The sequence below is a fragment of the Heloderma suspectum genome, chromosome 1 (assembly GCF_057233095.1).
Source record: "Heloderma suspectum isolate Gila_16-S chromosome 1, 16-S_ref, whole genome shotgun sequence".
Lineage (NCBI taxonomy): Eukaryota > Metazoa > Chordata > Lepidosauria > Squamata > Helodermatidae > Heloderma > Heloderma suspectum.
In genome coordinates this window covers 140,014,745-140,030,067 of record NC_139458.1, presented here as the reverse complement: position 1 = coordinate 140,030,067, position 15,323 = coordinate 140,014,745, and the positions used below count along the sequence as shown (strand labels likewise).

The 15,323-nt window shown below is 46.4% G+C and overlaps 1 protein-coding gene across 1 annotated transcript; it reads right to left on the bottom strand.

The window, feature by feature from the left end:
* Window positions 1-6,487: 6,487 nt before the first annotated feature.
* Window positions 6,488-14,929, bottom strand: LOC146358136 (glycine N-acyltransferase-like protein 3). Its single transcript, XM_084803951.1, has 5 exons — window positions 14,828-14,929; window positions 11,696-11,803; window positions 11,297-11,423; window positions 7,880-8,000; window positions 6,488-7,072 (listed from the first exon to the last, which is right to left on the bottom strand). Exons 1-5 carry the CDS (start codon window positions 14,903-14,905, stop codon window positions 6,652-6,654), a joined length of 855 nt encoding a protein of 284 aa, XP_084660077.1. The 5' UTR covers window positions 14,906-14,929; the 3' UTR covers window positions 6,488-6,651.
* Between the last annotated feature and the right edge of the window lie 394 nt (window positions 14,930-15,323).

Genomic DNA, 15,323 nt, shown 5'->3' with positions numbered 1-15,323 from the left:
CAGAAGGTGTCAGACAGTAATAATGTTTGATACCCTAATACATTTCCATTCCACCAGCACAAGCTACAGCAAAGCACAGCTTGTTGAAGAAGGAGGTGGGCAGTGATTATGCAGTTTGATAGCTTGTAGAATTGGGGAGTTCCATTGCTGATACTAGGAGCTGGCAAGGTCAGGGGCTTCCTGAGGCCACCAAACTAAAAGCATGTTCCAGAGCACCCAGTGGGATTTTCCTTTCTTATAGGAGTGGAGCCCCCTGTTCACCTAACCAACATGCATGCAGAATGAAAGCAGGTCAGGATTTTTTTAATGAGTGATGTTCTGAGAATGGCATAGAATCATAGAATAGTAGGGTTGGAAGGGGCCTATAAGTCCATTGAGTCCAACCCCTTCTCAGTGAAGGAATCCAAGTCAGAGCATCCCTGACAGATGGCTGTCCAGCCTCGTCTTGAATGCCTCCAGTGTGGAGCCCACCACCTCCCTAGGGAATTGGTTCCATTGCTGTATTGCTCTAACAGTCAGGAAGTTTTTCCTGATGTTCAGCCGGAATCTGGCTTCCTGTAACTTGAGCCCATTATTCCGTGTCCTGCACTCTGGGATGATCGAGAAGAGATCCTGGCCTTCCTCTCTGTGACAACCTTCCAAGTACTTGAAGAGCGCTATCATATCTCCCCTCAGTCTTCTTAAGGCTAAACATGCCCAGTTCTTTCAGTCTCTCCTCATAAGGCTTTGTTTCCAGTCCCCAGTTCATCTTTGTTGCCCTCCTCTGAACCCTCTCCAGTTTGTCTGCATCCTTCTTAAAGTGTGGTGCCCAGAACTGGACACAGTACTCCAGATGAGGCCTAACCAGTGCTGAGTAGAGGGGAACTAGTACTTCCCAGGATTTGGAAGCTATGCTTTTATTAATGCAGCCCAAAATAGCATTTGCCTTTTTTGTACCCACTTCACATTGTTGGCTCATATTCAGCTTGTGATCTACAACAATTCCAAAATTTAATATGCACTCCCTGCACCTCCTCATCCAAGTCATTAATAAAAATATTGAAGAGCACTGGGCCCAGAACTGAGCCCTGTGGTACCCCACTCGATACCTCTCCCCAGTTTGAGAAGATCCCATTGATAAGCACTCTTTGAGTCCGATTCTGTAGCCAGCTGTTTGCTTCATCAAAAATAGTTTTCATAGTTGCTTCATCTAGCCTACTTTTAGCTAGTTTGCTCATCAGGATATCATGGGGCACTTTGTCGAAAGTTTTGCTGAAGTCGAGGTATATTATGTCCACAGCATCCCCACAGTCCACAAGGGAGGTTACCTGATAAAAAAAACAAGATCAGATTAGTCTAGCAGGATGTATCCTAAAACACTCCTGCATTGCTGTAGAAGATTCTTTGGTACACATTCTCTTTGTGCAGGGGAAGCAGCTCACACTGGAAGCAGTGCAGAAGGCACACTCTTTCCCAAATGGCCTCAGTATTACAATACAACTGTAGCCAGAACATTAGCAAATGGGCAAGTAATTCTATGTCTGCAAGTTGCATCTGACCATGCTAACATTATGAAGACTCAAAGCCACTTCACACATCGCAGAACCACTGCTTGGAAGTGCCTTTCATATCTGAATTGGTTCTCTTGGTTTTGGCCATTTCCTTTCCATTCCCTACATATGACTCAAAGGTGTGAATAGGGGAATTACATTTAAACAAGCAGCATGAGCAACTGCCTCTCTTGTCCCGAGAGTGGAGTAACCAATGAAGTGTCATGCCCTGCATCCACATTCCCACAGTTAATAATCTTCCCGATATTATATCATTTATTCACAGACAGTAACATGCTGTATAAATGATCTATCGAGCTGAACACAGTCTTGAGTGTGAGCAGTCTAGCTAATGGGTGCATGAAGGCTGGACAATGCTGGGCACTCATTTATTGCTTTAACTCTTTTGGAAAAGGCCTGAACAAGGTCATGGGGATTTTTGCCATAGGTTTATCATCAGTCAAAATGGTTCAGCTGTTAAGGAGGAGATATGTCAGGGCTGGGCTGAGCTGGTGGGGCTGAGCCCAGGGCTGGCATAAGAGCAGGAAGGCCTATTGGAGCAGGGTGGGACAGCAGAGAGGGTGGTGCAGAGGCGGAAGAGGAAAGTGGCTGTGCAGGGTGAGGCTGGCTTGTGTGACATGGAACTGACACAGTCTTTTGACCTGTCAGTGTGTCTTGTCAAAGGGAAATTGCTGCTTGGGGCTTAACTTCCCAAACCCAGGGCCTCCTCTCTGGGGAGGGGCTGCTCAGAAACGGGTGCAAAGGTCCCCCTGGTCCTAGGTGGATTAGGAGAAGGCAATCTGAAGATGCCCTTAGTGTTTGCCCAGGCTCACGTAGGAAAAGGTGGTCTACTTCTGTGGTAGGAGAGACATTTGTCTGGGAAAGCAAGGCTGTTGACTCAATGGTGTTGAAGTTGGATTGGCAATGCAGGGCCTTGGCAGTGCTAAGCAGGTAACGGGACTCTGTGGGATTAGACAGATTCATGGAGAATAAGGTTATCGATGTCTACTAGTCATGATGGCTACTACGATACCTCCAGAATCAGAAGCAGCATGACTGAATACCAGTTGCTGGGAAGCAGCAGCAGGAGTGAGAGATTGCGCTTATGTCCTGCTGGTTGGATCCTGGGCCCCATCTACACAGAAATGTTTTCTGAGGCAATTCTGTTTAAACCTGGATTTTCGTGAAATCGGGTTTGCTCCTTCTGAGGCAAACATAGCCAGTAAAGCGGTGTATACATTTTTTAAAAACCCATTTCACTGGGCAAATGGTGCCTGAAACTACACTAGTTCAGGGTTGGGTGAGCGTAGTCCCATGAGTAGAACTGAACATCATCAATTGTGTTGGTGCAGGGCAGCGAATGAGCGGAGGCTTGTTCCCTGCCCCTCTCCTCGCTTGTGTGCTCAATAAAGTGCAATGGAGAAGAATGAGTTACTTCTGAGTAGACCTGTTTGGCTAACATCCCCCTTTGTGTCCCCCCTTTCTCCGCAGGAAGAGGGCTCCTTTGTGGGCTGTCAGCTGATAAAATTGTTACAGTCCTCCATACCTTTACTCTTTTGTAAGAGAGTAGGTTTAAAACAACTGGCTTGCCCCCTGTCTTGTTCCTCGCTCATGTGCTCAATAAAGTGCAATGGAGGAGAATGAATTACTTCTCAGTAGACATGTTTAGCCAACATCTCCTCTTGTGTACACCCTTTCTTGGCAGGAAGAAGGCTCCTTTGGGGGCGATCACCTTCTAAACTCATTAAACATGCACACATTCGCTGGTCCAGACATTTCAAAAAGAGCAAGCAAAGGGATTCTCCTGACTCATATTCGATAAAGTGCAATTCAAGGGAGTTACTTCGGAGTAGACGTGTTTTGGCCACTCCTCCCCTTCTGTTCCCCCCCACTTCATGATGCCACTTTCCCTCCCACCAATCAGTGCTGTTGCCCCCAGCCCACACAAAAGGCAGTTCAGGTCACTCAGACTCCCAAACTGCACTGAAGCCGCCTCAACGGGAAAATCTGTCAGAAAACCTGTTTGCAAAAGACGGGTGGGTGGGTGGGCTGTCTTCACAAGTGATTTAGTGTGAAGTTAGAGCAATTTGAGGTCCTTCGTGACAGATGACGCCATCATCAGTCCGTTGCCAACCAGCCACTTCCGTCTTGAAAAGCCACATTTTCTGAAACTCCTTTTACTCTGACCTTTTTACTGAAAGTGGCTCCCTGGCGGTTTTACCCCAGTGTGTAATGTCTCCCATGCACTAAATCCTGGGCATGCCTCTGTGACCTGTCAGTGATGTGGTCAAGGGGGTGAGACACCCCATTCCCTCTTGTTTCCCCAATGGAAGTAGTTTTTCCCATTGAGAAAATCCCCTGGAGCACAGCAGCAACCCCTCACATTAACGCAGTAGTGGGTACACATATTCACATTAGCTAGCCTGCTTTTAATCTTTAACATATCCCCCCTTCTGTGCATGTTTACTAAGAAATAAATCTTACTCTCCTGCAATGAAAGGTTAAAGGCTAACTTTAGTAACTTGCCCTAAAATGCTCTTTCGCGTCTCCAATGCTCTCTTAAATCGCTATTGTGATGTTGTGTTTCTTTGCTGTTCTGCAGTTTTTGTGTTTTTATGTAAAGTCCTTTCTCCACTTTATCGCTTTATTGCAGTAACAATCTTTCGGGTTACAAGAGCTTCTCATTGCGAGCAGGGAGAAGGAGAGAGAAGTGGGGGTTGGAAGGAAGGGTTGGAAGTGATAGGCAAAAGTGCACACATGGGGGAAAATGGGGTGGGAGCAACAACTCCACAGCAGATTGCTGGGATGCGGTGAAATTGGGGTGGTGGGGAGCTGTCAGGAGCCTTCAGATGCTATGCTGGAGAACTGGGGATTTTGGTTTCTTCATGGAAATCTGCACGGATGGGGAAAATTAGTTGCTCTCCATTCATAATGTAGTAGCAGGGGGAGCCTGGACAGGGGTAAGAAACAGGCCTCTCTCATTGGTTGAGCAGCCCCTGCCAGTTTGATGACATTCACTTCTACTCCCCCCACCCCACCCAGAAGTATGTTCTCTTCAAGTGCTGAAAACCAGATTTTAAAGGTATGCTACACTTGGTTTATCTTGCTTCGTGTGTCCTGACAGACCAAAGCTGATTCCATGAAAATCCAGGTAATGCTCCAACACACTTCTCATTCCGTTGTCATGAAGATCCCCCCTGGATTTTACAGCATGAAAAATTGCACTCGCTAAGGAGAGGGGTATATATTGTGTGCCACAATTGTCTTGCGGGGAAAGCAGAACCACAGTAAATACCCTGTGTAGATGAGGCCCTGGACTAAAAATGCCTTTGGTCTGATCCAACAGGGCTCTTCATATGTTCTTTTTACTTCCCAGCCGGGGGAACAGTGAATGCTTGTGCTTTGAATAGCCTTTATGAATTGCCCCAGTACCAGTTTCTGTTCCTGGTGGGAGGCTTTAATTACTAATTCCTCTCATTATTACTTTTCTTTAAAAAAATAGCCATATAAATACAATCTCTCTCAAGACAACCCCCCAAGAAAGCCAGGCAATACTCAGCAAAGTGCAAAGTCAGAGCTTTGATTGATACCACTAAACCACACCCAGGGTTACAAATGGGTGTGACTTTAGGTGCTGGGGAGAGAGACTGAGCCATTTTCAAAGACACCACTCCCTTGCCCTGCTGAGATACCCATTTCAAGAATAAAGAACTGAAGCTCGAGGGCAGTCATAGTTAGGAAATGGATATCAATACCTTTTGTCCAGATGGGAGCAAGGATCTCACTGCTCAATCAGGCTACAAAGGGCAGGGCAGCAGGGCCCAAAGGCTCAGGCAGGCTAACACAAAACCTAATGTGCAGTTCAAACCATGAAAGGGGGGAGGTCAAATAAGGGCTCTGAGGGCTGGATCCAGACAACAATTCCCTCCCATACACTCAATTCTAGCAAGCGAATAATGTGGACTGTAGTCTCTCTGCTCTAGAAGCAGCTATTATGCCTGCCATTGCAGGGGATGGGAGAGGATGTCGTACATGCAGCTCCAGGGTTCTTGCTAAAACATTTGGTCTGGGAGAAGAGAGCACGATTCTATGGATGGAACGTTTCTGGGTACATCCCAGCAATTGACCAGGAAGTTTGAGTTATGTCTCTCCCTTATGGCTGGTTTTATTTTTATTTATTTATTTATTTGTTTAATTAATTAAATGTATTAGTAATACTTATATTCTGCTTAATATAATAACATTCCTAAGCAGTTCACCTATAAATATTTAAAGTATTTTGAGCTGAAGATTACTTTGGAGAAGAAAATTAATAAACATGGCGATGTAGTTGTCTTTAAGTCTATTTCCCTACTCCCTCTTTGATTGTGGTGAGGGTGTCTAGCAGTTCACAAAGATAGGTCCATGCTTGTATGTGCATGTATGCTCTGGAAATGAACTGCTCCCATGAATGTCAGAAACCAGCCTCCCCTGCATCCTTGGGGCAGTTTTGGAGGTCTTCTAAAATTAATTCTTGTCGTTACAAAAAATGAGCGATGACCAAACACTTAAGTGAATGTGAGACACTTTAATAAATACATAAGGCAGACAGCATATCTGCAGCGTAGGGGAAAGTGCAACAGACAGGTTGACTGAATCAGCATTCAAACCGCTGATAATTATTTCTGTCAAATGTATTGTGAGGATTGGGTGAGACTGGGCTTCTCTGTGGAAGAAAAAAACACAGTGAGTCCTGCTTAAAAGCACCTCAGTATGCATTCTTATAAGGCCATACCATACGAGAGGCACGGTTGTCTAAGGTCCTGAGCGAGATCGAGGTTAAGGGACAGCTATGGGCAGGAGTAATGTCTAAAGGAGACAGGAAGAAACGTGTAATTTAGACTACATGATTATTTATCAGGAGCACCTCTATCTCTGGCTCTTATTAGGTATAAAAAAGTAACCACAGTAAATAGATAGAATATTGATATTATTATTTATTGCCATTTGATCTTGAATATATCCAGAGCAAGCCTTTGATGCTGGCTTTTGAACCTGGCAATGGATGTTAATCCCACCTCTCCGATTTCTAGCGAGCCCTGACGTGGAACCCCTGGGTCTGGGAGCGAAAGCTTATAGTCTGCTATGTTTGGGGCTTGAGGGCTGGTGTGAAGAAAAGCACATACTTTGTCAAAGGCAAGATACTGAAGCCCTGATGCTTCAGTGCCTGCCTCATGCTCTGGTTCTCTGTCAGAAATCCGCCATATAGGGCAAACCCACTAGCATGCAACTTTCTAGCTGTTGCCTGTATCACCGCTCCTGAACAGCCTTGACCCCGGTGCACAGGGAGGGTGTAGCTATGTGTCAGGCACCCAATTGGATCACTAAGATTCCAGGCAGCCAACTGGCCCTCCTTGTCCAGGAGGCAAGCACTAGGGAAGTAGCGGATCAGGCTGTCCAGGTAGCGCAGGCTCCGATTATTGCCTCCGATGCTCCAGGTTTCATTGAGCAGGCTTGCATGAGATGGGCTGAGAGTGCCAAAGTGGAGAAGGTCACTTCTGAACCTGAAATACAAGAGCAGGCAGTGGTGTTTGTGGTGCTGGTTGAGTAAACTGAAAGCCTTGAAACACCTCTAGAACTGAAAATGTCTTTGGTCATACTCTACAGCCGGGGTGGGGAACCTCTTTCAGCCCCAGGGCCAAATTTAATTTCAGAGATGCTCTCAGGGGCCACATTCCAGAGGTAGGCCCTGCCAAAGGTTAAATGACCTCCCGCACTATTAGTTAAATGACCTCCCAGTTAACTGTTATTTAACTGGTTAATAATATTAACTGTTATTTAATAGTTAATAATATTAACTGTTATTTAACAGTTAAATGACCTCCCGCACTATTGCTGTTGCATTGCAGCTTGGGCCAGGGACCTTGAATACTGTCCTGCCTGAATGTATGTAGAAATAACAATCTATTCTAGAGGACTGGAGAGGGTTCATTTCACCTTGCAATCTCCTATTTTGTGGCTGGGACCAAGCCAGAGCATGGCATACAGGCTCTCACTGTAGCAATGACCCGTGGAGTAGACCATTGGGGTAAAATCCACAACTCACTGCCTCTAAAGCAGCCCCTTAGAGTTTCTTGGAGCTTCAGGAGGAGCTGTTAGCTTCTCCATAGTCAGGGAACTCCTCCAAGCCATTGCTTGGAGGAGAAGATCTACCCCTAAAATTCCACAGATGATAGGATTTGACTGCAGGATTGCCACATGCTCCTTATTCAACCATCAAGCTCCAGAGAATCCCATAGAATAGGTCCCCCTACCCCCTCAAGATATTCCCACCAAGCAGGTGTCCCAGGATAGGAAGTGCACTTACTAACCGGCCCTGACTGTAGGTAGAGGGGTCTGGATGCAGCACTGGCTGGTAGAAGTGCGGCTCCAGATTGACATGTCTGGCCTCTGCAATAACTCGAGCAGCTTCATACAGCCCATCTTGGAGGCCTGCACGAAGCAAAAATGTGATGAGAGACGAAATCAAATGCAAGAATGAAGGATTACCTTTTCTAAACCACTGTGTCTGCTCCTCCGCTGCTGCCTGATTATTTCATACCTCACCATCTCACTACTCTTGTCTTAAACCATGCCCTGTTCTGTTTGGATAATATACATCAGAAGACCTTACGGGAGGAATGACATCACTTCTGTGCAATACCTCTGTAAGACCTCTGTAAGGGACTGCTGAGTTAGAATTCATCAACAGGTTTAATTCTATTGCCAGAAGCTTGAATTGGGATAAAGGTTTTTTTTTTTTTTAAATCACACTACATTTGTTAATTGGTTTACCTAGTGCCAGGGTGTTTGTGTTATCAACAACAACTGCACTGGAAATGACTACTATGTGATTGTCACTCTCAGCACCCTCTGCATTTAATTTCCTTTAGACCTCACTGTTTACAAATCTCCCCACCCCCAATATGTACTGCATATAAGCCTGAAACTCTCCATTATATTCCATACATCGGATGAAGTGAGTTATAGTCCATGAAAGCGTATGCCAGAATACATTTGTTAAGGTGCCATAAGACTCTGTTTTGTTTTTGCTGCAACAGACTAGCGTGGCTACCCTCTGAAATATGTAAAACCTAGCCTATCTCCTTCTCATCCTATTTAAATTTATGTTTTTGTTTTCTTTACAAGAAACAGTGTGGACAAAACTTCTAGCTTTATTAAAATTTGGTAGTCCTATGAAGGGCCAGATAAACATTGATTTGGACGGCAGGTTTGTGTTAAGGTGGATGTCCTACTATGTTCAATTGATTTACTTCCAGTTTAGGGTCATAAAATTGCAGGCTTTGGTTCCTGCTCAAAACAAGTTGGATGGGTAGATGGGGGGTTCCACTACTCCCTTATGTCTACTTCTGTCTGGACTATTCACTTATCTGAACATCTTAACAAGCCTACACCTCACTTTCCCCAGGGGCAAAGGGGGCAAATTCTTCTAGGACTCCACAAGGCTGAAGGTCCCCATTGTATTGGTTCATATTACTAAGGTTTGTGGACAAAGTTTCACCTGTTGTATTATGTGTCCTTAAGAGACAAGCCATTATGAGAAGAAACAGATTTTGAAGGAGAAGAAACAGATTCCCTGTTGTTCCATGCAGCACTCCTTCTGACTGGCTTAGGCTTGCCTGCATGTAGGATCCCCTTCCCCACTGCATGGCAGACCTGAGCAGTTCACCCAGGCCTGGGCTCCTCTTGCCACTCGTGCTCCTGGCATATATGACTGGGTCTTAAAGCTGGGGGAGAGGGAAGACAAATGCCCCATGATGTGTCTGGTTTCCTGTCTGCTGCTGTGGCTAAGAGGGTTGGGAGTTTACAACCCTCAGTGGTGTTTGCAGTGTGGGTTTCAGCATGGGGAGCACCTTCTTTTTTGCCCCTGACATGATTGGTGCTAACCACACAATCAAAACATGAGTGGTGCCATGTTCCCCACTTAAATTAATCTTTCCTGCTTCCCAGCCCCATGCCCTACTTTGCAATGAGCTTCTGGAGGTTCTTGCTCTCAGTATGTGTCCTGACCCCTCCCTTTTGTTGCTTGGCGACAGATGGCTTCACCACATGAGGCTAAAATCCCGCATCCTTATCAGGGCAGATTCTTTGTGAGATTAAGCTTGGCTCCTTTACACAGGCTGACACGTGCTGTTTTTATTTCTTGGCATGTTCAATACGTTTCATTTTATAGCCAATAGTTGGTGCTGCTGTTATAGCGCTATTACGGGAGTACACCCAGCAAGCAAAGTGCGTCATAGAGAATAAATGGACTTTCCCCACGCTTCACAAAGGTGGGATAAAGGTCATAAACCACAAGAGGGGCCCTGGAGGTTGATGACGTTGTGTGAAGGACATGCAAACTTTCATGATAACCAATCTTGATCTTACGATATAAGCCCCATGTGGAGAAGCCCTGTGTCTTTCCTTCCCTCCTTTGGTTTTAAACTGCAGAGGGCTGTGTGTCCTCTCTGCAGGCCTCCTGCCATGGGAACTATGTGGCTGCTGTATTACATGGCCTCTCCTTTTTTCCATTAGTGTGTTGTGATCTCAAATAGTGCTTATTATGGGCAGTGTGTGGCAAGAGGGGATTTGAACCCCCGTCTGTAGGGAAGTTTGGGGACTCTTAGTAGCAGGGTCGTTGCAACCTGGGCCTCAGGAGCGGGAGCACTGTGACATTATTGTGTTGTATGTGAAGTGGTGCAGGGAGGTGTTGGGGGGGGGTCCCCCGTTGACCTGAGTTCACTGGCTCTGGCTCTGTGTGTGTGTGGCATATGGGCATAAATACCACTGCAGTCCCTAACTGGTTGGCATGTATGGTGTTTCCATGGAGATTGGAGGCACGGCTGTTGTTTTTGCACCCTTTTATGGTTTTCTGGTTATGTGTTTTTCCTCTCCCTTCCTGAGCTGAGTGGGTAAAGGATATGGTGGTCAGTGCACTGATGTATTTAAAGCCACCCATCTCCTGGCGTAATTGGTGTACAAAATTGCTCAGTAGGCTTCTTTATTATAAAAAGTAAAGGTAGCTGTGTTAACCATAAGAAAAGCTCCAAAATCCATATTAGTATAATACTTTTATTAGACCAACCAAAAGTCCACAGAAAATGTGCAAGTTTTTGAGATCTCCAGATCAATTCATGAGGCAGATGATGATGACAGAAAGCAGGTTGGGTGGTGGGAATAGGGGAGGAAAACCTAGACTTGATGGTGAAGTCACAGGTCCGGTTCACATCATCACTGGGTGGTTAACAAGCCATGGTGGCTTGTTAACCCTAACTGTGCGTTCCAGTCATGTGCCGGCTGATTTGCATAATTACCCTTGGTGGGTGCTGCTTTTTGTGTCATCCGAATCCAGTGAGGGTGGTTTGTTGAGATGATTAACAAACCACCCCAGCCAGGTTGGGATGACATGAAAAGCAGTGCCCAGTGAAAGTAAGTATGCAAATCAGCCGGTACGCGACTGGCACGCACAGGGTAGTTAACGAGCTACTGTGGCTTTTTAACCGTCCTGTGATCATGCAAATTCCGCCCCCCCCCAATTCATTGCAAAGTTGACCTAAATGTATTTATAATTTAAGTCATAATTGCGGTGGTATTATTCTAACTGGGAAAGTTACCTAAGTTATACAGAGGTGTTTACGATTATGCTGGTGTATGTTTATAAGTATGCATGCTTTTGTTGTGGAGCTTCTAAGTAAGTAAATATGTTCCCCCTTTAAATAAAATACCCAGTGCCTGTGGAACTTCACCTTGCAGCTGAAAGGCCTTGCCCCAGTCAATAGCTTCTACATTTCCCAGGAGTGTTTGACAGGCATCTTCATCCCAGTAGAAAGCAGCGTGCAAGTTGGCATAGTAATCCCAGTTGTCTCTCACCACCTGCAGGACATGTCGGCACAGAGCTGCACCATGAAAGTTGGGTATTGACAGGAGGCAGGCAATGGAGATGGGCTAAGGGGGAGCTGGCTGGGTTAACTTAATGCTGAAAAGCAGAAGCAAGAGACCGAGAAAGGAGGCAAGCAACAGGGTCAGCAGCACCACTGAGTGCACCTTTTCTGATGCAGATGCCAATATTTCCTAGGCCTACTCTTACCCACTGGGGCCAATGGACTGTGGGAGGCATCCACCAATGCCTAGATTTCATTTCCTACCTCGTCACGTGGGCGGGTAAGGACAGCTTTAACTTCTGGCCAAGAGTCGACCACCACTTCATGCTGAGCCGGGTTTCCACGGTTGATGTGCATCACTGCTCCACAGACCTGCCAATGAAAGATGGGGCTGGAGTGAGACCTACAGCAATGTCCGGGTTACTCCATGAGAAGATGGTGTGGGGATGGCATACCTGGGTGGCTGATGCATTTAACTTGTAAATTATGGATTATCCAGCCATTCATTGCATCAGTGTGGCAAAGCAAGTGCAATATCATCACGACATGGGCATAAGATCATTTGGATGAAAAAAATACATGAAAAAAATGTCACTCACCAGTACTTATTATGCTCACCCTACAGGGCAATTGCAAAATTCAGAGTAGAGATGACGAGCAAATGGAATAAAGTGCATAATATTTCCACAAAACATCTGCACCCCCTAAAGCATAGGAAGCTGCCTCCTACTGAGCCAGACCATCGGCCCATCTAACTCAGTATTGCCCACACTGACTGGCAGTGGCTCTCCAGGGTATCAGAGAGGGTTCCCCCAGCCCCAGCCCTACCTAGAGATGATGGGGATTGAATCTGGGACATTTTGCATTCGAAGTCTGTGAGTTTATAGTGCCGGTTTGGTGGATCTCTTGGGCAACATGCTCTCAATGGGCCCCTCCTTGAGAGGGCCCTCCTCCTCCTTGCTGCTGTTGCAGTGCTGCCTGTTCGCTCGCCTTTCCCTGTGGACCTAATTGGCTCCATCTCCCAGAGAGAGGTGGAACAAATCCGCTTCTCTTCATTGCTTGCTCGTTCAGAGAAGGGAGGTGAAGATGGAAGCATGGAGGACTAACAGGAGGAGCAGGGCCAGGGAGTTTCGGAGTGGACCCCTTGGGGCCTTGGCAGATCCCCAGTGACGCTGACCTCTGCCACCAGCCCTGGTTCTGTCACGGAGCTGCAGCCCTTCTTTTCTTCTTGCTCCTGTTGTTTCCTACTCTCAATCACTTTTTCTCAAACGTATTTTTGAAAGTCAAGGCAGCATTGATTGAGCTAGTTTGAACACACCAACCAGCTTTTACAAAAAATGACAACCTGTCCCCGAAACTAGTTTTTTAATTACCATGGAGAAAGATATAAACAGCCCCTTAATGTTATGAATGGGCAGCATCAAAAGATTGCAGGCACCTTGCTGAAGAGAGGAAGACAGAGCACTGGTATTTTCTGTCTGCCCTCCCGTAGGACTGATCAAAAAGCGTTTGTGTAGCGGGCAACCTGATTGGCTCATCTGGAGCCCACCCATGCTTTGTTGATGGCCACATGCTACACTGGGTGAGTTGCAGGAATTTGCACCATCAACTAAGGTGGGTGAGATGTCTGGATTTTGTGTAACAGGGTAACAGAGGGAAGGGGCATCACACTCCCTTTTGCCCCATTCTCTGGCCCTGTGGGCTTTTCTACATGAGGCTTTTAAGCCACCACTTTACTGAGGCTTTTGCTTCCAGATCCTTTGTGGGATTAAGATTGGCTCCTTTACATATGTTTTTTCCAGGGATTTTCTTTCTCTGCCTTTCTATATGTTCTATTACACAATCATAGGTGGCATTGTGGTATAGCAGAATTGAGGAAATACACTAGGGCTTCATGCTACCATTCAGGGATATACCAGACTTTCCTTATTAGAAAAAAAAATCTAAAATGGTTGCAAAGAACAGGAGAGGCCCTGGAGGAGGATGACCTCATATAAAGCACCCACAAACTACCATGAGTGAGGAATTACAAGTGCACAATGGCCCTGTTCAGATGCACATTGGGGAAGGGTGATTAGGCTAACCATGGTACATGGTGGTTACCGCTAACCACTGCAACTGTTACTGCCACATGTGCAGGTAACCATGTTCTGCAATGTGGTTAGAGTAACCATTCTCTAACCACCTTCCCTCCTGTAGGAACCTGTAGTCCTCCGGATGGGGAGCCATGCATCCCAGCAGCCTTTGCACTGTTGGCCGGTTTGGTGCTTGGTGCTGCTAGCCATTTTGGTGCCCGGTGGTTCAGCAGCCAGTTGCCCCCTGTGCCACAGCACACGGCCCCTGGGCACGTCCAGAGTATAGATTCATATGGTCTGAGATCCATCTTTCCCATTCTGGAGGCTTATAATTGCTACTTACCGCTGTAATCCCCCCCCCCGATGCACAGCACATTCAAGCATCCTCTGCGATGCAAATGGACACAGGCAGCCATCAGGAATCGCTGTCCGTTGCATCTGCCAACTGTTTATGCCACTGCAGGCGCAGTCCTGGAGTCCATGCTGCCTCTGCAGTCGCATTGTAATGGGTGCCATCACACATGGCAGCACCTGGCCATGCCCATAGTGGCGGTGGGCCAGGACACTAGTGGCCACAAGCCGCAGCTCTATGCTCGCTTTGCTGCTGGTTTGTGGTGAGCTGTTGCCAGGGGCAGCATACTGGTGGGCTTGTGGCAGCCTGCGTCATTTGCTGCTAGGTAGATGTTGGCTATAGAGACCGGCTGCTCAGGCATGAATGGCTTCTCCTTCTTTGGCTGCTCTTGTTGTGGAGCTGTATGGCAGCTGTCAATTACCCACGGAAGTTTTCAGACATCACGCTAAGTCAGGGTAGAGCCCACTAACCATCTTTCAGGAAGTGGTTAGTGAGCATGGTTAGTCCGTGATTAATAAACCACCATGGTTGGAAAAAACACCGTTCAGACATCACACTAAGCCATCATGGTTAGCTCAAAAACACTAACCACCTTGGATTTCATACATGCCTCGTGTAGAAAGGCTTAAAGGCTGCCTCGTATCTTTTAGTATCCTGTTGCTAATAATTTTTTGTTTTTAAGTAATTGTTATTAGATGTCTTGAGCTTCTTAAAGGAAGGGAAGGTTATAATTTTTTAAAATGTATGAAGGTTAATTAATTAAGAAGATATCCCTGGATCTGAGGCTGATGTGGAGCTGGCACCATTTCCTGGCAGGATTTGTTTGTTTATTCCCTGTGCCTTTAACACCAGAGAGAAGTTAGCAGATGTACCTTTCCCTTGATGGACATAGAGTGACGAGGGAAACATCACTTGTTCAATTTACAAGAAAAGATGGCAACCCTGGGTGGGTGGGTGAGTGAGTGTTACCAGAAGGGTCTGAGGCAGGCTCCTTCTCAGCATGCCCTCAAGCAGCTGCAACTTGGAGGGGCAGGTCAGGATCAGCATGGCTGGCTAAACAGGGACTGCCTGGCAGGTTCCAGCGAAGTTGCTGTGGGTGGGAAGCACCTGAAGAGAGGGGCAAGACAGGCAGACAGAAATGCATCAGTCTCTTACAAACATCTTCCCCAGCTCAAGCAAGACCAGCTTTCCATTTCATACAGAACAACCCATTTGCCCAGCACTGGGGTAGAGGGGACGTGGTAGAAAATAAGATTTGAGTCCTGCTGTATAACAGCTTATTTTATGAGGATACAATTGTTCCCTTCAAAGGCGTGCAATGATTGGTGGCATGCTTACCTGGAGGGACACGTCTGGCTGAGAGAAGAAGGGAGCAGCAGCTTCCTATCACAGAGCCACTGAGATGATATTTGTTGTCATCTTTCCTGAGACACCTTAAGAACAGGTCTGTCATCTATTAATCAGC

Excerpts from the sequence above, each read along its gene's own strand:
- LOC146358136 (XM_084803951.1), bottom strand. The coding sequence starts at position 14,905 with ATGCTGATCCTGACCTGCCCCTCCAAGTTGCAGCTGCTTGAGGGCATG. Across the intron at positions 8,001-11,296 it reads CAAGGCCTTTCAGCTGCAAG|GCCTCCAAGATGGGCTGTAT; the intron begins GTGAAGTTCCAC and ends TGCTTCGTGCAG. Across the intron at positions 7,073-7,879 it reads TCTACCTACAGTCAGGGCCG|GTTCAGAAGTGACCTTCTCC; the intron begins GTTAGTAAGTGC and ends CTTGTATTTCAG.